The 22,808-nt window shown below is 41.5% G+C and overlaps 4 protein-coding genes across 4 annotated transcripts; 1 reads left to right on the forward strand and 3 right to left on the reverse strand.

The window, feature by feature from the left end:
* Nucleotides 1-174: 174 nt before the first annotated feature.
* Nucleotides 175-1,421, reverse strand: sox32 (SRY-box transcription factor 32; the record flags this gene model as incomplete). The annotated part of the gene is made up of 2 exons (XM_079181683.1): nt 175-845; nt 1,115-1,421. The coding sequence occupies 2 exons, from the start codon at nt 1,419-1,421 to the stop codon at nt 175-177; spliced, it is 978 nt and encodes a 325-aa protein (XP_079037809.1).
* A 6,708-nt stretch (nt 1,422-8,129) lies between these two features.
* On the reverse strand, nt 8,130-10,479 carry mrpl15 (mitochondrial ribosomal protein L15). Its single transcript, XM_079181050.1, has 5 exons — nt 10,319-10,479; nt 10,008-10,165; nt 9,337-9,502; nt 8,711-8,834; nt 8,130-8,618 (listed from the first exon to the last, which is right to left on the reverse strand). Exons 1-5 carry the CDS (start codon nt 10,421-10,423, stop codon nt 8,281-8,283), a joined length of 891 nt encoding a protein of 296 aa, XP_079037176.1. The 5' UTR covers nt 10,424-10,479; the 3' UTR covers nt 8,130-8,280.
* Nucleotides 10,480-10,955: 476 nt separating this feature from the next.
* On the forward strand, nt 10,956-14,330 carry lypla1 (lysophospholipase 1). The gene is made up of 9 exons (XM_079181425.1): nt 10,956-11,254; nt 11,394-11,425; nt 11,535-11,600; nt 11,803-11,850; nt 11,937-12,007; nt 12,127-12,200; nt 13,263-13,364; nt 13,600-13,776; nt 13,872-14,330. The coding sequence occupies exons 1-9, from the start codon at nt 11,186-11,188 to the stop codon at nt 13,929-13,931; spliced, it is 699 nt and encodes a 232-aa protein (XP_079037551.1). The 5' UTR covers nt 10,956-11,185; the 3' UTR covers nt 13,932-14,330.
* Nucleotides 14,331-15,670: 1,340 nt separating this feature from the next.
* LOC306712567 (regulator of G-protein signaling 20-like) lies at nt 15,671-20,968 on the reverse strand (the record flags this gene model as incomplete). The annotated part of the gene is made up of 5 exons (XM_079181900.1): nt 20,925-20,968; nt 19,765-19,925; nt 16,944-17,027; nt 16,616-16,850; nt 15,671-15,859 (listed from the first exon to the last, which is right to left on the reverse strand). Exons 1-5 carry the CDS (start codon nt 20,925-20,927, stop codon nt 15,671-15,673), a joined length of 672 nt encoding a protein of 223 aa, XP_079038026.1. The 5' UTR covers nt 20,928-20,968.
* Between the last annotated feature and the right edge of the window lie 1,840 nt (nt 20,969-22,808).

The following is a 22,808-nucleotide window of genomic DNA, read 5'->3' on the forward strand; positions in this document are numbered from 1 at the left end:
GAACATTGTAAGTTGAATTGGTTATTTATTTATTTATTTATTCATTATAATTATATTGGAAGACAGCACAGTACTCATTTAACTTGTCAAAAACAAACACAATAAACACCTCCAGCAGTCATTATCAAATGACACACTGAGATATTGTAAATAAATACACCATGTTTAGTACTTTCATGAGACAGAGCGTCCCTCTCTGTGGCTGCTCTGGTAGCTGCTGGGGTCCACTGACTCGGGCCTGTGAGGGCTCGGGCCCAGGTACTGTTCGAACTCGCTGCGGTCCAGATCGTACAGCATGTCCAGCTGAACCTGTTCCAGGTAAAACTCAAAGGAGGGCCCGGTAGGACCCAGCAGGCCCCCGTAAACCCTGCTGGACTCCCCCTGATCCACATGGGGACCTGCAGCGTTGGAGAAGCCGTGCTGCATGTGTACGCGCTGACTGCCATAATACACCTGGTGCTCTGCAGGGTACGCAGGAGGGTTTGGATACACCACAGGCTTATTTGATGAGACGCCCACTGCTGCTGCTGGAGTGTGTGGGTAGCTGCTGCGCAAAGGGGTGAAGTTAGCCGGGGAGTTTGTGAAAGCAGTGCTGCTTGGGTAGGATTGCTGCTGGTTCTGGAGCAGGTAGGTGAGGTTATAAGGCACGGGGAAGCTGGAGCTGCAGAGCGAAGGGTGAGGAACCTCTGCAGCCTGGTGTTGTTTGGAGCTCTTCTTCAGCTGCCTCCTCCTGCGGGGCCGGTACTTGTAGTCGGGGTAGTCGACGGTGTGCTGGACTCTCAGACGCTCTGCTTCCTGCATGTATGGACGCTTCTCAACCAGGGACATGGCCTTCCAAGTTTTTCCTGCAGAAGCACATAGGGTTAATAATCTGCATATTGGTTTATCAAAACTGACTCAAATGTGAAATGTGAATCAACATTGTATGCTACTGAGCTCTTATAACACCCATTTAAAGCAATATTTTCGTGGTTTTTCCCATATAAGAACTACAAACATTAAACATTTCTAATATTTTTATGAAGGAACACTTTAAGATTCCATAGGGTCACTTTAACTTTAGCAACCACTGGACTTATCAATCCCATTTTCAAGCTGTTAATCAATTTCTTACCAAGTATTTTGCTCAGATCTGTGTTCTCCAGGTCTGGGTTAAGCTGCGCCAGCCGCCTGCGCTCCTCTTTGGTCCAGATGATGAAGGCGTTCAGGGGCCTCCTGACTCTCTGCTGCGTCGACGCAGACTTGGCCTCGGGGCTGGCGCAGCTGGAGTCCGAGTTCACGGACAGCGGGCTGGAGGGCACTGAACTCGGGGAGCGCCCCTCGGTCATCTGCTCCCCGTCCACGGAGACCGAGTCTTCGCCCTCAAACATGGCGCTGTTTGCGCAAAGCTGGAAAGCAGCGGGGTCGTGGCCGAAATGCATGTTTACAGATGGTGATGATGTTGTGGCTCTGCTACGGGCCGCTGTCATCCTCCTGGTGGTGCACCGTGACGGATATATGTGGGAGCTCCACCAATGGGAGGCATGGAGGAGTGGATCTAAGGTGTGAATTCCAGGTGTTTTCTCGGGTCGGTGATAGGCCTATCTGACGCCCCAATCAACCATCCCACGAAACTTAAGAAGAAAAAGAGACGTTAGTCTGTAATAAAACTCAATGTGGCTTTCATATAACAAAAGATCAACGTTTAACGCTTGGATTAATCTAAAAGAGCCACAAAGCAATCAGTTATCCATCAAAGATAAAGTGTTGATCCCGATCACATTGTTTTCCCTCTTTATGAGACACGTGGAAAATAAAGCACGTCATAAAGTAAACTGAAGAAAGTAGGACTGAGTTTTTTTAAGTTAAAAATAATGCTGTTTATGCCTCTGAAAGACTGCCTTTGGGTTTGTTTTATCCTTCTTTAATCACCAATAATCAATATGTTTGACTGCTCCTATATCTGTGCATACATATTAAAAGTCGCTGACATGAGGGTCTTGCGTTTTAATTCGAGAAAAATAGAAATGTTCCTTGATTCACTTATTAAAACCATATTAGAGAAAATCAAATGACACCTTTGCCTATCGGAGATAGATGAATCTAATCAATCGGTCCTGAGAGGCAGCAGGGTATTGATGTGAACATCAAAGTGTCCAGGAGGACGGGCTGGTTACTAATTACATTGTGGCTCTCAGCTCTTATCGGCCATCCACTGTCTCTATCAAAGTACATTTCACAGGACTGAAACAAACATGATCAAGGAGTGTTTATTACAGGATTACAGCTGACAAATATTTGCTCGACACAAAAACGGAGGTGTGTACAAAGGAGCGTGATGAGCTCACATTTAGGACATCAAAAAACCCAAATAGCTGGATTTACTCTCTGACATTTATTAATTTAAATAAAAAAACATATACTAAAATAGACCGAGTGACTTCACCAGAGAAGCGAGACAGAGTGTATTGAAATCAGTCAAAACTTCAGATTCAGACTCACAGAAACTGCAACAGGATGGCTGCAGCTTTTCCCCTTTCAGCCTTTCATTTATATACCTGCAGCGATTATTTTGTCAGTTTTTCCACAGTGTATATGATATTTAAAAATAATACAGCATGACAAAACTTTAAATTACCGTATGCATATTGTAAATAAACGCTGTTAATCACTCTTAAATACACACACTTGTTGTGAATTATTCATATCATAGGACTATTTTATTTCATGTAGTGCAAAAATATCGGAATAAACTCATTTCCAAGCACTATAAACACGTATAATACTTAAGACATAAGGATGAAGTAGGCAAAAGACGTTGTTACTGAAAAAGCACTGAACAGAATATTGCACAAAAAAAATTATAATGATAATTCTGTGTATTAATGTTCTCTCCGAAAAACTCCTAAGGCGTGTGATCCCACTTTAGTATATTAGGATGCTATTACAGGTGCTTGCTTCCTCTGTGTGGTTTCAATGAATATCTGTCTTTGAGACTGCTGACTAACATTACACAGACAATAGTCTCCATTATGGTGACAGCGGCGACGTTAAATCTGCAATACACGGTCCCTGCAGTAATACCTGCACCTGCTTTGTCCCGGCAGACGAGTCACTTATGCAGCCTCTTTAAATTGTAAATACAGTGTGTATTATGGTTTAGAGCATGAGAGGTTAATACACAAGGAAAAACAGGACTAGTTTGGGTTGTTTTTTTTGCTGGAGAAAACTTGCAGAAAACATCTGAGTCTATACCTTAAAGGCTTCTATACCGTTAAATTATGACAATAACTTATGCAAACTTTTATATTCTGGGAATTTACCTTAGTTTCAACCCTGCATGAGAAGTACATCAGGCCTAATGGAGCTTGATATCTTAATCAAAAGACCTGATCAATACTGTGCTATCGGCACATTCAATAACAGAAGTGATAAAGACAACTATGCTCTTTGACAACTGGACTTTTTTTGTATCAGTCGAAACTGATAAAGTGGCACCTGGCTTTGAGAGGAAGATAACATAAAAAAATCAGAAAATCAATGCAAACCTAAAAACAACGATTTTTTTAAAGGTACATTTAAACAGAATGAGCCATTTGAATAAACCACGTGTGTGTAGTTTGTTGGTATTTGGTGGAGGGAGAGGGGCGCTCGTTGTCTTCACAGCTTGTCAGAATTAGAGGTTGAATCCACATCCGCGGTGTCGAACGGGACGCACGCGCCAACGCGCTGTGAAAAGCACTAATGGATTTAATCAATTAGCTTGAACGACTCAGCGTGAATACAATAACGTTAGTTTCGACTGAGCTTCTCTGTGGACTGAGTGTGAAATTAAAGCTTGAAGACGTCGTCAATTTATTTTGTGCATTCATTCACCACCAGGACGTTTAAATAACATTATCTGGCTGTAGGCTACAGTGAATTAAGGGTGATCGGGTTTTAGGCCAAATTCAATAACAGAGTTTATTTTGTTGACTGAGGAGTGAAAATATAAACCTTTTCTTTTTATTTCTTTTTAAACTTCATACATTGCGACGTCACGAAGGTGGGAGGGGCAAACATCAAACAGGAAGTTGACCCTGCAAAGCATGAGGTGAGGAAAAGGACATTTCATAAGGTCATAAAATTAACAAATCAAATATAGTCCACAAAGCTTTGATGAAAACATGAATGTGTCGTACTACGGCAACAAAATCAGTGAAAATATGAATACAAATATCAAACTTGTTGTAAAGAACCATCGTGCTCTGGTTTCCAAACGCTTCATGTCCGTGGATTCCTAATCAACCACAAAAAAACTCAAAAACAGTCCCACTCATCTGTAATTCACCCTGTTAAAAGAAAACAAAAACATGTCATCTGCCCTTTATTCAGGCCCTGTTGTTGAATCCTAATCTATAAGGTGACTGTAGGGTATCATTGCATTGTCTCAGAGCCAAACAAGCAGAATGGGCACAATGCTTTCTGAATAGGGATTGTTCTCTCGTGGCTTTCTGATCACAATGTGCCATTGTATTGGACAGAACTTATATATGGGACACTCCTCTCCGTCTTCACTTTGGATCCGTGATGGCCAAGCGGGCACAGGTAGAGCAGAAGACCTGCAGGAGTACGCGACAGTTTAGCAGGATTTACAAAGTGGGGCCCTCGTGGATTCTCTGGATGACGCTCGGGGTTGGATATTAGCTGGATTTAAGGCACTTATTTATAGTCTGATATGATTTGTAGACGAAAAGGATGGTTTCCTGAACACATTGTCTCTGTGCGGACTATAGTTTTCTTTGTGAGTGAAGATGCTACAACAGCTGCTGAACTCTTGACTCCTCTCTTTTTATGGATATTTGAGGATTCGCTGACCTGAAGACATCCATCCAAAGAAGAAAACCACAGGAGCGTGAAGCAGGAGGCCTGTGTCTTGACCTCTGGTAATGAAGCACTGTATTCCTCACTGTCCTCAGTGCCATCCCACCGACTTTCCTTACAGTGGCTCATTCATAAAGCGCTGCATTGTTTCATAGCCGGTAGGTGTGAAAGGGGATATAATGACCGTGATCTTCGCGGCGAGGGACTGTATTGCATTGTGTTGTATTGTGTGGGCACAGCAGGCCAGCATCAAGATACACTCTGTCAAGACTCACACACCATTCTATGCAGTGGTGCCACCCCCCGCTCCCACCTCCACGTCTTAATCACGTGTTTGAGCAGATTTAACAGTAGACTAAGGGCTGGGGTCCTGAGTGCTAGCCTCCACACTCCCCGTGTAAACAGCGCCCTGCCCGGACGGCCCTACGTCAGGCCAGCTGAGAGGATTACATGCCCCCCTGGTGTAGACAGGCTTAATGTAGCCTCATTAGCAGAACACAATGATGCCCCCACCTCTGAGCAGAGATAACAGGCCGGGCTCAGCCAGACTTCAAACACAGACTCAAACCCACAATGTGCAGGGTGCAAAGCCAAAAGAGCAAACCTGAGTACTGAATGTTTGCACATTTGCACTAGTTTTATCCAGCTCACATCATTTAAGGATTCAAACAATTAGTTTATCGACCGCTGAACAATAGTTATTATTTCTGTTGTCTCACAATGTGAGGATTTACTGCTTTTTCTCTGTCTTAGATGTTTGTAAATTCATTTTATTTGTGTTTTGGACTGTGATTCGGATAAAACAATCAATTTTAAGATGTCACTTTTTACTTTTTTTAAATGTAAAAAGCTCAAACAAGCCATCGACAAACATGACTATAAGGATAATTATTCAATGAAGAACTGAGATAAATAAATAAACCACAATAAATATAAAAAAGAAGTGTGAAATAAGAAAATTAGATAAAGTGTTAAAGTTACTTAAAACACATTTCTAAGGAATCAAAGTCCCTTTAATTACGTTTTACTATTAATATATTCTAAGATTTAACAGAGATGGCAAATTCACTGTTTTTGTATTTTCTGCATTTTTTTAGCAAACAATTAAATAATTAATCTTAAAAAACAATCGACGGACTAACTGATAATGAAAATAATCATTAGCTGCAGTTTGAAAACCTAATAAAATATTAGAATTATTATTTAGTCGATAAATGACTAATGTGCACTTACTGTTGCTATACCAAGACAACCTCCATCAAACCTTCAGTCTGGCTCTTCAATTGCAGTCTCACTGGTCTCTAATCGTATTGCATTTGTCTATCATGCAGACTGGCTAATGAGGCAAAGCTCCACTCATGCCGAAAAAAAGTGCTATTCTTTGTAAATTAGGAACTGTATTGTACTGATAAGAGTCTTATCTGAGGAATTGAATGAGTCTCCCAGTTCTTTTAGCGTCCAGACAGCTGAGCTTTGGATGTTACTGGCTTTACGCCACTGCAGGCCGTTTATTATACATTATATTATATATTTACAACCATGTTTCTGGACACACACAGTCCCCCGACAGTATTTGAGTAAATCTGACATTGATGCAACACCACGCAGGCCAATGCGTCTCTCCTCTGCAGACAGAAGAAACGACGGCTGCATTTAGCTGTAATTAGCCCTCATTATTAACTGGAACTAGACTGAGACCTGTGAGACACCGTGATATCTGTGTCTGTCTTAAACGGCTCATTCACGGCAGCAGATAACCAAAACAATCTGGTCTGCTCAGCTCAGCTCCAGCAGCAATGCTTGGATGTTTAATTAAATAGTGTGAACTGGTTAGACTCAGACATTAGATTATTTGGAGCAGAAGCCAGAGCCCTTAAACAGACTAACACATCTTTTTAGCCAAAGCGAATGGCTGTTTTCTGTGTAATTGACGGATAAAGCACTTGATTGGATTTCTTTATTCTCTCAAGCAAACCCTCTGCAGCCACACATTTCACAGACTTGATGTTTGTGCTCGCTCTTTTTCTCTCTTTTTGCTCGTCTGAGACTTGATACAAATTCAAAAGGATCTGCTGCTTTGAAGATAAGCGCTGTAGTTCTGCCATAAACAATGATTGTGCTGTTTCTTTCCTGTGGCGTGATTTATTTAAAGTATTATGCTGTAAGGATTTGGGCTGGTTTTCCTGGCAGGGCCGGCTGTGTACGTATCCACTACTTGTGTAGTTTATTGGATACTTGAGATTCAGGAAAACACTCAGGGAACCACAAGCAAAGTCATCAAAGTGTAACCTTTGTGTCTTATGGTAACACATAATGACACGTACAGATACGGTGAGAAACCCACCTAAAAGGCTTCATTTTTATTATTGTATTAAAAACAATTAAATGAAGTATATTTAACTCACAGTTTGGTGCATCATATTTTCTTGTCACTTTATTTGTCTTCTTATAATAATAATTGAGACCTGCCTTCCAGTAACTAACATGGCAGAGGGGACTTTGTATAGAAACACAATGCTTGCGGTCTTGCACACACGCACACACAAACATATGCTTCCTTTGATAAAGTGTTTTTAAACCAGCAGAAACTCGATGGCAGCGTCCCTTAAGACAATATCTGCGTAAAATACCAAGTTATTTATAGTGAGTGTGCCATTTTGACTTCAAAAAATAAACATTAGCGTAATGGAGAGTTCCAACACAAGAGAACAATTACACAGCCCAAACCTACGAGCGCATATTCTGGTACAGGCAGGGTGTTTAGTGCAATATCTCAAACATCTTAATGAGATTCTGCTTCACAATAACCTGGCTGTTATTTTTAAATCTCAGCAAAAAAATGACTTGAAATATGTACATTTGGGGAAAGTGGGGGATAAATATCAAGATTAAGTCACAGTAATTTCCTTTAGATCTCAAAGCATAAACATTTTTTTTTTTCATGGCACTTTTATGTCCGAGGCATAACGGGGCCAAAGTTGTATGTATGTGTTTGCCTGTGATTGTACTCCAAGAGGATGGAGAGAGATCTTTTGAACGTCCACACCAGGATACAGCTGCATATGACTAATTTAAACCCCCCCCCTACTACGGCCTAGGCAACCCATTTCACAAGTAACACACATCGCCAGGCATCTGTTTCCTGTTTTCATTCTTTGAGTTATCTTATTTTCCTTATTTCCCCCTCACCTGTTATAGTTCACGTTCCTTCCATCATGCCGCACGGGCCAGTTCTGCTTTGACACGAGGCCGTCAGACGTCAGAAATACTCATACCTCGTCAGAAAGTAGTTTTCAAGATAAGGTTTAATGACAACACTTCTTTCTTTAACAGTTTGTAATATAAACAGAAAACATGTCCAAGACATTCATCATCCAAAAATCCGTTTTTTTTCCATGAGATACTGTACAATAAGATATATTTTACATCTCCTCACACCTATGAGCTGTAATATTTCAGGACTTTCTCATCAGTTGGTTTCAGGATCTTCTTCTCTGGCATGCTAACGACCCATCCTGGAGAGAGGCCAAAGAAGATTTGTCGAACATCCTTCCTCATGGAGAGCATGTGATACAGTTCATCCTTTGAAATGTCTGGCAAAATATATCCATACTTCTGGGCCAGGGCTAGCCGGGCCTGCTGGATTTCCTTCGGGTCTGCCATGTAACCCCGGTTTTCAGCATCTGTGTAATACGTGACCATGTCCTCCCCGGGTAACATTCGCTTTGGGATGGGCTGCCCACGTATGAAGAACGGGACGGGCTTGATGACAATCCCTGCGTAAAAGAGATTGTATTTATTATCTAAAATACACAAGACGAACATTATAACGTCAGTGAGGGTGTAAGACTGATCCGTCATTAGTTACCAAGACTTATAGGATCATAGAAACTGGTAGTGATGACCCCTCCGTTCTTCTCAATAGCAGCTATGACTCCTTCAGAAGCTCTCTGAACCTCAATGTTGATTTTTGCGGCAAAAATGTCGGCACCCTGGAACAGAGAAAGCACATGAAAGGAGCAACTTCTGGCAGAGCGGTGTGAGAAAAAACAAAACAAGAGGTCAAAAACCAACATCTTGACCTGTGATAGAATGACAACGTTGTTATGTGGTGCCACCTACTGGCACAAGATGACCATCAAATGGCTCAGTGAGCAATGGAAACAAAACCAGAGTGTCTAGACTGTAATGAAGTTGTTCTTGCTGTCAGCCTTAGGTATCTTCCTTTTAGTGTTAGAGAAATTATTCAAGCTAGATCTTTACAGTACGAATGAACTCTGCTGATGATGTATAGAAAATGCTGTCTGTTTGTACAAATAGTGAGGTTTTTGAGCTGAACAAACATAAATCCATTTCTCGAGCTTCTAATAATTGAACATGAAGTGATGCATCTGCAGATTTTCTTCAAAAGACACAACTAGAGATCTTTTAACTCTCGTTTCATTGATGCTACGCGTGACAAAGTCCATAATCAACAGCACGCTTTAAGCATACCTCCTCAACGAGCTGGACTCCGTAGTCCCTCTTCAGAGGCTGGACCGTCACTCCTCTGGCGTTGACCAGCTGGGTCAGGTCTATGGGCTGGGTCGGGTCAACTCGGCCCAGATCAATCAGGTACTGCAGCCGTTTCAATGACAGAGGCTGGTACTGTGGCCGTCGACTGAGGAGGAGCACACAAACAGTGTTCAAAATGACTTGTGATCACCACAATCTGGTGCTCAGTTTATCAAAAACAAATTTGAAAACAATACAAAAATCATCTGTGCTAAAACTACGCTGACTGAATTATTTACCAAAAAACAGCGAAAACAAAATAATCTTTTGGGAAGGAACAATAAGGTGTCTTTGGGTGAAAATGACTTTCTTTTAACTAGGTGCATCAACATGTGTAGGGTTTGGTGTTTTGAACAGTTATACCACCAGATGTTGTGACAAATACCCAAATATAAGACAAGTAGAGTAGAAGTAGATTAATTTAAGCAATGCATCTAGTTGTTAATGATTGTGAGATGAATGCTAGTTTGCATTTTAAATGACAACTTGTAATATATGATCTATTCGTTTGTGTAATTTATATCAACAAAGATTGCATTTCTTTTGCAAAACACTCACTGGTTAGTTTAAAAGGTGGAGAACAGGGTGACAAGCTTTTTTTTTTTTTTTACCTGTGTCCTTCATTGTAGCCATATTTAGGGATTGCGAGATAAAACGGAGTCTGACCCCCTTCGAATCCCAGCCGAGGCCGGGTGCCTTTCTGTCGCTCTCCTTTGTGTCCTCGGCCGCTCCTGTTGCCACCATGCTGCCCTCTGCCCCGCCGCGTCTCCTACAATCACAGAGATATTGAAGCAAATGTATCATCCCATCAACACAACAGACAGAATGTTAGCATTTGTCTCCACTGGCTAGCATAACGTGCTAACTAGCTATGTCAGCTAGCTGCAAAAAGCTTTAATAGAGATGCCACATTAAAACGTACCGGCTTTGTAGCTCCCGGTTCAGGCCGCAAGTTTGCTAAAGTTATCCGGGGCAGATTCTGCAAAACGCTCAACGCTTTGCCACCAGGTTTTTTGGGGAAAGACATGTTTCTGTTGCTCACATGTCAAAGACGGCAAAACCAAGGACATGCAGGTCACGTGACCGAGGTGAGCGGAAGTACTTCTTCTTAGCTCGGGTTTCAAAATAAAAGCACGACCATCAAAATGTACTATAAGCCGTTGAGCTGTGACGCATTATCGGTGATTGCCATTCAATATTAGTATCGTTAAGGTCAGCTAAGTAAATGTAATAACCGTTTTAACGTTTAATTGGTAAATAGAACAAATACAAAAATCATTTAAACATTTAAAATCTGTGTCAAAGGTCACGAGACAATATGCTACATGTTGAAACTACACATCTAATATCTATTTTGTAATGTAATACTTGTCTTGTTGCATAATCTTATTGTCTCTATTTCAGAGGTGTCGAAATGTACTTTGCGTTGAGCCGCTATTCAAGAAGCGGTTATTGACATTTGAACGAACCAATCAGTGCTTTGCAGCTGTGGAAAACCTCCGGGGACAGCCAATCACGTAAGATAAAGGGGCGGGACTAAACGAAAAAACCGTGTCAATTCAGGTGCAGAATAGTGTAATCCCGGCGGTGTATTATTTTACAATAAAATCCAACTTCTACAAAGAAATTCACGACTGCCAGAGGTAAATACGAGGCGGCGGTTCGTTGACCACCATCTTGGGTCGACATTCGTCTTTTTAACCGTCTGGTATTTGACAGCCAGAGTCGGGTTGACAGTTATTAGCTCACAGTAGCTAACTTGTCCCCTACCCAGTTGCCTCAGCGCTGCATGTGCGGCAATAACATGTCAGTGCCTTTACCTGCCATTGTGCCTGCTGCCCGGAAAGCAACTGCTGCGGTGAGTTAACCAGGTGACACTAGTTAACGGTCAGCTAGTTGAAGTTAAAACAAAAGTAAACCCAATAACTACCCAGCTAAATAATAAACACTGCAGCGGACATGCAGAAGTCTATAACTCACCTGTGTGTTCTATACAGGTGATATTTCTGCATGGCCTTGGTGATACTGGGTAAGTTACAACTTATTTCTCTCCTATGGTGCAACATAATTATCACCTGTCTCTCATGTAGACAGTCTACTTTTATTTGAATTGTTTTGATTTTTGTCCAATATGACAGGCATGGCTGGGCAGAAGGTTTCGCAGGCATCAGGTTGCCACATGTGAAATACATCTGTCCACACGCGTAAGTATTCACAGCAGCTATAACATTACCCAGAGTGTCTGGGAAAAAGTCTGAAAGCACCTAATTCCCACACATATAGCATATCTTCCGCTGTACTGGACATTAACGGTGTGAAATCTCTAAACTTGTCAGTCGCTGCAACATCTGTATGTTTTGTGCAGTTAAGCCACATTTTGATTTAACGTTTCTTCATTGACTACAGTCCCACCATGCCTGTTTCTTTGAACATGAGAATGTCCATGCCTTCTTGGTGAGTATCGCAGTATTTGAACCCGGTTGAAGAGACTGCGGCCATCACAAATACAATGAGCCTCACATGTTTTCCCTCACGCACAGGTTCGATATCTACGGGTTGAGCCCAGATGCAAGTGAAGATGAGGCTGGTATTAAAAGAGCGTCGGAGAACCGTACGTCCTTTTTAATCTAATCTTAACTCGTGATAGAGATGTGCTGCTGTTTCCGTGTGAGTTGCATAACGAGCTTGTGAGTCAGATTTGATTGTAAGTGTTATTTTATTTCCTCACAGTTAAAGCCTTGATAGACCAAGAAGTGAAAAATGGAATACCTTCACACAGAATCCTCCTGGGTGGATTTTCACAGGTAAGTGTGGCTTGTATGCAAAATGACTGGTTACACAACACTGTTTTTACGGTGAGTCAGTGCTTATGTATTTAATGTATTTGAATAACCAAATCCAAAAGGTACACGCGCGTTAAGTGCACTTCTGAAGGCACTCACTTCTCAAAGACAGGACTTTTACCAAGGCAGGCTTAGAATACGTCTGAGGTCAAAAACGTGCTACTTTGGAGTGAAGAAACTCAGAATGTGAAGGAATTACAGTTTAATGCTGATACATAATTATTAAATAAAAAGTCAGTAGGAGTTGTGTTGTATGCAGCCGAAGAAAAGAGGAACACCTCTTTGTTTTATCTCCATCTAAGTCCACAAGTGTCTGAAGTTGTTTGAAGTAAAACGCATGAATAATTTAATGAGTAGGATTACGGGATTTGGCGGAAGTTGAGTGTAAGATTCAATCAACAACTGATGTGGGAAAATGTTATGAAATTTGCTTTTTGGTGGAGAGTTATATGAGAGGAACATATTCTCATATTTGTCTGTTAGATATGAAGCTACAGCCAGTAGCTGGTTAGCTTAGCTTAGAAACACAGAAACAACATCCACCCACCTGCACCTCTAAAGCTCACTTCTCAACATGTTACATGTCGGTTGTACAAAAACCAAGATGTAAAAATGACATTTCAACATTTGCATAGGACTGTTTCTTGACAGACAACCAGAAGAGACTCCAGGAAGTCGCTGTGCGTGACCAAGAAGTAGATCTGCTACATAACCCTTTAATCCTTTCTGTGAAGGTCAGAAGGTTAACACCAACAGTAGAACTTTTGTAGTAGAAGATTTGTTACTATCACTTTGGGCAGGTCCAGCTCTGCAGCCATCTGTACGCGAGCGTTTCATTACGAATGCAAATAGACGAAGCTTAAATTAGTTCCAGAGAATAACAGTAGGGTCTGTTCGTGTTATGCAATAGGAATCCCTCCATTCTTTGCCGCCATGAAGCCAATTCTTTTATGCTCTTTGTCTCTGTTGATGACAGAGACGGGAGGATTTTGTTTCCTAAAAGTGTTGGTTTGTGTTTTCCAGGGTGGAGCGTTGTCTCTCTACACGGCTTTGACAACGCAGCAGAAGCTCGCTGGAGTAGTCGCTCTGAGCTGCTGGCTTCCTCTACGCAATTCCTTCCCTCAGGTACACACACAAATGTAGATTTTCAGTCTCTTAAATGCAAATTCTTCAGAAGTTGAAAGTTAAAATTCGTCTTCTTTGCTGGTTGAAATTGAATTTGAATTGCTTATAAATGTCCATAAAATGCACCCAATGTTCATTTCATTGTGAACCATTCCTTTAAAGGAATATCCTATAGCTAAATCCTGATCTGTCATAACGAGATCATGTGAATAATCCTAATCTCTTCTATTCTCAGGCGTCTGCCAACGGTGTTAACAAGGACATGCACGTCCTCCAATGCCACGGAGATGCCGACCCCCTGGTGCCGTTTGTGTTTGGCAGCCAGACGGCGGAGAAGATGAAAAGCCTCATCAATCCAAACAACATCACCTTCAAGTCGTATCGGGGTCTTCCTCACAGCGCCTGTCCAGAGGTCAGCGTCAGGGGGGAAAGTCACATGTGACTCTGGAGCTCTAGTTTCGTTCTGTGTTATATACCTGATTTTGCTTTATTCTGTATCGTGTGCAGGAAATGGTGGATGTGAAACGATTCATAGAGAAGCAGCTTCCTCCCATCAGCGATGTATGAACTCGGGAGCAGCCGCACAACCGCACAGCGCCATCGGGGTCCTTTTGGGCTTGACCCCGGCGGGACTCTGGGGACGCGAGGAACCACTGACTTACTTGACAATAAAACCACGCTGCTACTTATTAAAGCCGGACAGGACTGGGCCTTCATGTACACCGGAGAAGCATAATGATAAACAATATTGTCTCCTGACCTGGAGCCACACAAACACCCCTCAGTGTTAGAGTAACAGTAGTTGCTTGATTGTAAAGCTGCTTGCCGTTGAGACGAGCCATTTCTTGCAGGAATCATGTATTGGAATAACTAGGGCTATACTTTATGGTTTAATACCGACTATCGCACAATAAATGGCCTGTTGATTAATGCCCTTTTTTTTGTATTAATGGAGCCTATGTGTAGTAATGCTAAAACAAGTCATTAGTCGATAAATTAACTCATTTATTTAAAGCATTAAAACATTTGTTTCTTCCAGCTTCTGAAAGTATTTGCTGATATTTTTTTCTCCTTAAAGGTCCAGTATGTAAGATTTAAGGGGAAGTAGGTTTTCATTAGTAACTAGAAACTAAGAGTTGTTGTGTTTCCGTTGCCTTAGAAGGAGCCGTTTAAACCTACTTAAGGATGAGGCTCTCTTCACGGAGCTGGCTGCCATGTTTCTACAGTAGCCCGGAAGAGACAAACCAAACACTGGCTCCTCCACGCTTGGCACACAAAAGAAGTTTCAGTTGGTTGCAATCTGCAACGTCACCACTAGATGCCACTATATCATGTACATACTGGACCTTTTGAATTAATGTAAATATTATATTTTGGGGTTTTGGATTGTTGTTGGACAAAAAAAGAACAACTTAAAGACAACCAACTGGGCTTCCGTGAGACGTGATGGACATTTTTCACGCATTTTCAGACAAAGAACATGCAAAAAGAAGTGTAAATTTGAAAGCAGCTTAATATGCAACGCACATATGAAGCATTTAATATATAGAACCCATGTGTTGAACACACAACAGCAAAAACAACATACTATTGTGCTTTATTTAATTTGTGAGAATTCCAATAACTATTTCACACAAATTTATTTTTAAATACACAAATATATCAGTGGTCACGGTCGTGTATTCAGTTTTCCCACGTTTTGTTTGAATTGAATATAATATGCCTAATATCACAGTATTGAAACACAGACAAGATCTATTTCCGGGTATCGGCTCAACAAGTTGTAAAAACTTTTTATCTTTGAGAAGAGCTGAAAGCACCAACATGTGAGGTCATCGTCGCACCATTCATGTCAGACCCATGGTGCTAGTGTAGAAGATCTTATTCCAAGGCACTTTCCTTCTTAAGTTACTGTTAAATAAAACCTACAATAACTGGATATGCATTAAGGCTCACAATATACCTAAATACAAATGCAGTGCTCACAGATGCATGCTTTCCCTCATTAAACAAGGTAGAAAAGTACAATGTCAAGCGCTAGGGATTATATAAAAATATAGATATGCTTTCGAACAAGTGACTGATGCTGGATAGCGTTTGTTCTTGTCTGCTCCAAGTATTTTGGTAAGCTAATCATGGGTAAATAAACAGCAGTTGACAGCTGGATAAAGACCGGTTTTATGTAGTGTTCATTTTGCTGTCTGTCTTTTCTCTAAATAGCAGGACTCCCAACAGGAACACGAGACTCCTTTCGGGCGGGACGCATGCGCCATTTTTGAAAAGCTAAGTGTGCGGCAGTGGAGAGTCTATGGCTCGGGGGGAGGCTCCTCCAGGCTCTTCAGCAGATCTGTGTACGCAGACGAGTTTATGAAGCGCGGATAGGAGTCTCTCTGCATCAGCGTGTAGATCTGCAGCTGAGCGTCGTCGAACGTCTGCGAGGTCGGCTCCAGCATGTTGCGGTTTATCACCTCTCGAACACGCGAGTCCAAACTGACCTGGAGAAGATGAGCAGGTAAAAGATGTGAATGCACCATGTACGTAAATGATGAGTTGATCGACAGAAAACTAAAGGGCTCCTATACTTAAAAATGGGACAATTTTCTATTGCTATTTGATCCCGTCAGCACTGTTTCTGTTGTTTGCATTGTTAGCGATGTTAGCACCGTTAGCTCCTAGCCGCATGCTCAGCCGTCGCCATGTTGATAGGAAGAAATTTGATTTTGTGCATTTTGTCTTATTTTTGAAAAATGATTTACTCTCAAACTATAAATGGAGCGAGGTGGAGAGAAAGTCTATTATATTATAATAAATATTAACTTATCTATATTTAATTTCTAAATATTGTTTATCGTTAATACTGTTATAACGCGACACCCCGAGTAGTGAAGTTCCTCTTTAATTGGCAACTTTTTTGTTAACAAATGAAGCGTTTTAGTCAATTTTAAAGCAAAAATTGCGCCTGCTGCCTTTTTAAGGTTTGTCATAATTGTCATATTGAATAGTTAAAAGAATAGTTTGCAACATGACAAATAAGCATATTTCCATAAATGTAGGATATCCGCGAGCTGTCAAGTGATGGTTGGACAATTAACAAGCGATGTCGTCTTGTGTTCTGGGAAAGTTATACGGGGAACTTTTTTCTCATTTTCTAACATATCGGCAACACAAATCCACACAAAGTGATTCATCAAGAAAATAACCATTTGTTGCATGGTGGTTATTATCACTGATAACATCACACAGCGGCTCACCTCTTTAGGAGAAAGGATTGAGATGAAGTCCTCGTATATTTGACGGACCTTCTCCTCCACCACGGTCCTGTTGGTCTCCTTTTTGAGCTCCTCGCAGGCGAGCCAGAACATCATGTTCTCCTCGCTGAACTCCGTCCGCAGGAACTGCCTGAAGCAGCCGCGACCCGCTGCACTTTTCATCACCTTTTCAAACGACATCGTCCAGCAGCGAGCGTCATCCAGAGTAGGCTTCGGGCTTAAAGGTAAAAGAATTGTGGATGCATTGGTTCCCTGTTATTGCATTCTCTCAGTAAGGACACAGGGAAGGGTCACGGTGTTCAGCCATTACCTTTCTTCACAATTAGTGGTTCCCTCTGTTCTGCGCTCAAAAGTGGACCTCTGTATTGCCTCGTCCTCACTCCTAACAGTCAAACTGGAAGAGAAAAACAAACACAATGAGGCTTGTCATCCAGATTTGATGCTGCAGCCGAGCATTTAAAATAACTAATACACTACAAGGTACAAAGTATGTGGGCACACGAGCATTAACCCCCATTAACAGTGGAGGAATCAGTCTTTTAAATATGATGGTACAAGCAGCAGACGGTTATCTTAGCTTAGCATAAAGCAACAAAATCACTAAAAAGATGTTGCCATTGAACGTTTCGTCACTGCATACGTTCAAACGTCGACGTTTCTAAACCAAAAATACATTTCGTATCAGCCTTGCGTCACTCTTGCAAAACGCACAATGCCACGTGGTTAACGTTGTGAAGCGTTTGGTTGGATTTAAGCAACAAAACTACAAAAAAAAAGATCATGGTTTGTGTTCAAACTATAACGTGACAATGTAACACATCTATCGTAAATACGTAACAACCACCCTTAGCAGACGAAGCGGACGGCCTCAAGTTACGTAACAAGCGTAACAAGGGTACAGACAGACTCCTGGGTGAAAGTCCTGTGTTTGTTTGACCCGTCCACCTCCTCTCTAACACTTGCTCTGACCGAATGCAAAAACCAACACACTCAGCGTATCCACGTTTAGCAGAAACAAGTACAATGCCAACACATTTTCCCGGCGACTGGGCTGCATACGCCGGACTATTTCTTGTCAGGGCGTTTCCTGGAGTTGTCGTCACGGTGAGGTTGCCAGGAAGAAGACACCAGGAACGTGGAAAGAAGGACAATTTAGGGCCAATTTCCCAAAATATCGAACAACTTAACTGGAATTGAATAGTGTAGCCCAAATCATGAAAAACAGCCCCAGACCAACAATGTATTCCTTCTGTTACATAACATTACATATAGTTTCTGTTGGCCTGTTATACCAGATTAAAGGCACTGCATGGTGGTTGTTCCACATTTGAAATGACCACCTACAGTAGATTCAGGATGATCTTCTGGGAACGTTTGCGTAAATAGTAAAGGATCCCGCGGGGATCACCCGTGCGTAATTAAAATGTTTGCAACACCTGATGTAGCAGCTGGCTGTAGGCTTAATTGGTTCAGGTGAGAGTCCACTATGAGCCATCCCATCTGGGAATGCGGCTGTTGTAGCTGTGCAACAGTCAGATGGAATTGCTACAGATGTAGAGACAGAATGTTACTCCTCCCCGGTGGAGTGAATTAACGCGGCCGCGTTCTGCACACAACAGGTTGGCCGTCCTCAAGACGAAGCACGAGTCAACGGTCGATGATTCCACAACAGATTAAAACCCCTGAGGCCTCCGTCCAATGAGATCCAGTGTGGGTCACAGGACCCCTGTGTTCCTGTTTTTCTGTGATGATGGTGTGGGCGATGGTGTTGTTGAATGGGTGGGAGGACGGAGGCAAAAAAGGAAGTTGTATCCACTATTGAGCTGCTGCTGTTAAACGAGGCCTGAGAGAAACGTCTTCATGTTATAGAACGATGCAGTTTGCTGCTGTATCACGTTACATTTAGCATGTATCAAGTACATAATCTGTGATTTACCATCGGCCTTTCAAAAGAAAACAACAGACGGGTTGAAACCACATTTCTGCCAAGAATTCCTCTGATTTTGTTCTGCACCCTTGAAGCAACTAAAAACCTGTTGCATTCACAAACATGTTGCGTTGAAAAGCTACATTACGCTTGCAGGAAATCAAACCTGAATAACGATAAATAACAATGTAACAAAATTAATTTGGAAGCTTCTTGCACTCAGCTGGAACCTGAATGCACCACACAGGCAGACGTCCGTTGGACCGCATGCAAATAAAGCAATAACAATTATTGTTCGTGGCAAAAATACAACTGCTGAAGCAAGTGAAGCCCAGAAACATGCACTTACATCTAAAGCAGAGGGGAACATGGTCCACAGTCACAGAGTATGAATAGCATGCATAGCAGATGGATGAATACAGTTGAAAACAACAGTATGGTGCTTTAAAAAGCATTTGAATGCACAAAGTATGAAAAGCTTGACAGGAAATGAACGCGTAAAACCAAAGATTTGCTTTTTTCTGTAATGCATTTTTATTTTGTATGATTGTATTATATGACACCGTAGCTCAGCTGACACTATTATGCATTGTATAATAGAAGAGATAGAGTTGTTAGTGACATATTGAAGAATTACCAGATATTAAGACTTCATAACCTGCATATTTGTGGTTAAATGTCTGCTACAGTTTTATAGGTAGCCAGAATATATATTTTATAAATGTTCTAATCCATGCTACATTAAAAGGAAAAGTTTCAACTGATGTAACACTGTCTTTATTGTTACTTAGGGGAACTAAGGGTTATAAATAATTATTATTTTCATTATAGATTATTCTGCAGAACAATAAATCGATTGTCTTTCCAAAAAAATGCTATAATCATGAAAAAAAGGCCATTACTATTTTGAATGTCTTCTTTTGTCCAAAACTCAAAGATATTTAATTTACATGGCATAGCCTAAAGAGAAAAGCAGCAAATATTTTTGAGCCAGTGTCGAATTACTATGTGTTGCCTAATTGATCAATCGACTGATCGTTGCAGCGCTGCTCTAGACGTGCATGCCCGTCTGCGTCTGAACGTCACACCGCTGTGAAACAGGGCTCTCAGAAAGCGACTGCAATGGTCTTGACGTGAGGAGGAAGACCTCCGCACGTCTCCCGTCTCCAGCCCTGCTGTGTGCGGAGCAGTGGAGTGTCATTACCAGGAGCAGCTACAGCAGCAGCACCAGCAGAAGCAGCAGGCGTTAGAGGCGTTGGTGGGTGTGTTTCCCATTCTGTGGCGCGCTTGGAGGACACTGGCAGCTGCTTCCTGATGAACCTGCATCTGTCTCTTACGCATCTCCACCCGCTCTGAGCCCATGAACTGCGAAGAGGAGAAGGCATGGAGACCAAAGTGAGATGTTATTTTTCTTTTCTTTTTTTTTTTACTGCAAGATTATCAGCGCATTGAGCTGGAGCATTACGCACATACACATCACAAGAGATTAAAGAGCGAACATGAGGCCAGATTATTTCTTAAACCTGGTTGATGAAGCAATGAAACATGAGCTTCATCCTGTTAATTATAGTGCTTACATTTGCTGAATTAAACAACAGCATAGAGGGAAACGTGTCTTGCGGAATGCACGACCGCTACATCGTCATGACGCGTGGGGTCAACGGTGCAATGCAACCTCAATAATCGACATTAAACAATTCGCGTGGTGCGTTTAGGTGCAGATATCGCAATGCAAATGGCTCGAAATGTCCTACCAGTTTGTTGGATCATGCTGAATGCAACAAAAAAACAAAAACACAACAGATTGTGATGAGCAACAACCGCCTTCATCTAGAGTCTCTCCTCCTCTCTCTCTCTCTCGGTGTGTGAGGGATGAGCAGTAGCCTAATGATAGCGACAAGGCGTTACTCTTGGAGCGCAGCAATCGCATCCATCAGTCGCATCCTCGGGAGGATACACGCACACAGGCACATACGCGCACACATGCATGATGGTCCATTCGAAGCTATCGCAAAGCCAGCAGCGTGCAGCCATTTATAGAAACATAATGACATTATTTGATCAGAAAAGCTGATAAATTTACAGTCAGGATTTTTTTTTTCGAGGCAAAAAGCTGCAGATCTGCAGATATGTACATGTATTTGATACGCAATATTATTATTTTCGTTCAGATCGCAACATGCACGAATCGTAAATGAATGCTATTTATTTCTGCTTGCTGGAATATCCACATAAAGATGCTTCAGCTTCACAGGATCCTGACATGTAGGCTATCCGCCTTATTTTCCCCCGAAAAAGATATGCACCAACACGAGGGGTTGTGGTTACAAAAACTGAAATATAAAGGTCTACTCACTGTGTCACCATGAATGCCAGAATACAGGTGATTATTTTGGCTCGATCACATCCGTCTGCCTCGACTTGACTCGAACTGGTTGCTGTCCTCTCCGCGCATGCGTTTCCTGCAAAGTGTGAAGAGATTTTTCTGCGCCCCGTGCATTAACGGCCAGAACACAATGTGCGATGTCTGTTACAGCAATGGCTTCTCCGGGACAGACTGAGGCTGCACAGATCATTTATATTTATGTTATTTTATTCATTACTGATCTGTAATAAACTTCTTCATATAGCAAAGACATGTATTATATCACTCTTTCTTCCTGCGGAACTAACCCCCCCCGATGATAGATAATTTATAAAACTGCATAAAAATAGAAGGATTTATAAATATTGCAAGGGAAATGTTCGACTCCTGACTGTCCAGCTGTCAGTTTGGAGATGTATTCCTCTTAAACTAGTGGATATGTGTAGATGGAAAGTAGTTCTGGGCGCTGAGGCTCTGAATACTTCAATTAAACATCTGGGAAAACCCCAATCTCCACATCTGCAACTTCCCCTCTCCTAGTGCGGCCAGGAGGCGCAGTACCGCCTGTGTCCACCAGATGGCAGCAGTGGTTCATTTAGTCTGGAGAGCACGTAACTAAAACTTGAGTAAGAGAGTGTTAAACAGAGATTCTGCAGAGATACTGATGTCTGAGTTTAAGCTTCATGTTTCAATTTATGTTTTTACTTATCTTGCGTGCCAGTTGTATCTGCCTACACAATCTAAATGCTGTGGTTTGGAAATTAACTGAGAATATATACTCAAGTACTGTACTTGTGTACATTTTATGCCCTTTTAATACTTTGTTTAACTACATTTCAGAGGGAAGTTATGTAGGTTTTACTATCTGACAGCTCTAGTTAGTAGTTACTTTCAATAATTCTGTTTTTGGCAAAAACAACAACGTGATAAGCTTAATAAAACACAATGCATTGCCAATGAGGTCCCACATTTGAGATGTTTATGAGTTATTAGCCAAAGAGACATTTGACTAACAACACCTCTCTCATATAAGTGTTGCAGGCCAAAGAGGACCGTTGAATGATGAACAAACCCAACGTGGGCTTGTTGAACCTTTGCACCACTATTAAATACAGGCCTGCTAATTAGTTGAAGAGGTGCCAGAGACATAGAAGAGGCAATTATCTGAACACAGGCCTATTGATCACTAAACAGCCTGACTTTCATGTATAGAATCTGTGTTATGGCCTCATATTATATAGAAATATCATGCATTACTATCAATCAGTCAAATAATTCATATATTTTGGAGTTCAAACTAATTCTCATGTTTTTCTTCTTCCGTCACCCAAATATTCACAATACACACTGAACCACGGGCTTGTTGAACCGTTGCATCACTGTTTCCTACCAGATGAATCATCTCATGACCCTTTGGAGGAGCCCAACACCTTAACTACGACAGTAAAAGGCTACAATCTAATTATGTAATATATGAGAATGTAGACTATTCCAGCCACAGGGGGCATTTCTCTGCAGGAACAGTATATTTTATATAAGATACTTTGCTGATACTTCTGTACTTTCTTCTGCACTTAGGTTTTGAATGCAAGACTTCTACTTACAATGGAGTAACTTTACATTTTGGTATTGGTACTTTTACTTGTTTAATGCCAGAAACGGACATATTTTAAATTATTATAACCCGTCATGTGTAATTTCTGTGTATTTCAAGAAAGTAAAATTCCTTCTCAATTTATTAAAATCCCCAAATTCTGAGAAATGATACCAACAGCATGCCCTCGGCTTGGCCCTCTCTACATTCACAGTAAATTGAACGTAGACACTAATTAAAATAACCTTTATAGTTTGTAGTGTTATTGACAGCAGCTATCCTTTCATGA

This window comes from Pholis gunnellus (genome assembly GCF_910591455.1).
Source record: "Pholis gunnellus genome assembly, chromosome: 20".
NCBI classification, from domain to species: domain Eukaryota; kingdom Metazoa; phylum Chordata; class Actinopteri; order Perciformes; family Pholidae; genus Pholis; species Pholis gunnellus.

Coding starts and splice junctions, on each gene's coding strand:
- mrpl15 (XM_079181050.1), bottom strand. CDS start 10,423: ATGTCTTTCCCCAAAAAACCTGGTGGCAAAGCGTTGAGCGTTTTGCAG. Junction 10,166..10,318: donor AACCGGGAGCTACAAAGCCG/GTACGTTTTAAT, acceptor CTGTGATTGTAG/GAGACGCGGCGGGGCAGAGG. Junction 8,619..8,710: donor CTATGATCCTATAAGTCTTG/GTAACTAATGAC, acceptor TCTTTTACGCAG/GGATTGTCATCAAGCCCGTC.
- lypla1 (XM_079181425.1), top strand. CDS start 11,186: ATGTGCGGCAATAACATGTCAGTGCCTTTACCTGCCATTGTGCCTGCT. Junction 13,365..13,599: donor TACGCAATTCCTTCCCTCAG/GTACACACACAA, acceptor TTCTATTCTCAG/GCGTCTGCCAACGGTGTTAA. Junction 13,777..13,871: donor CTCACAGCGCCTGTCCAGAG/GTCAGCGTCAGG, acceptor TATCGTGTGCAG/GAAATGGTGGATGTGAAACG.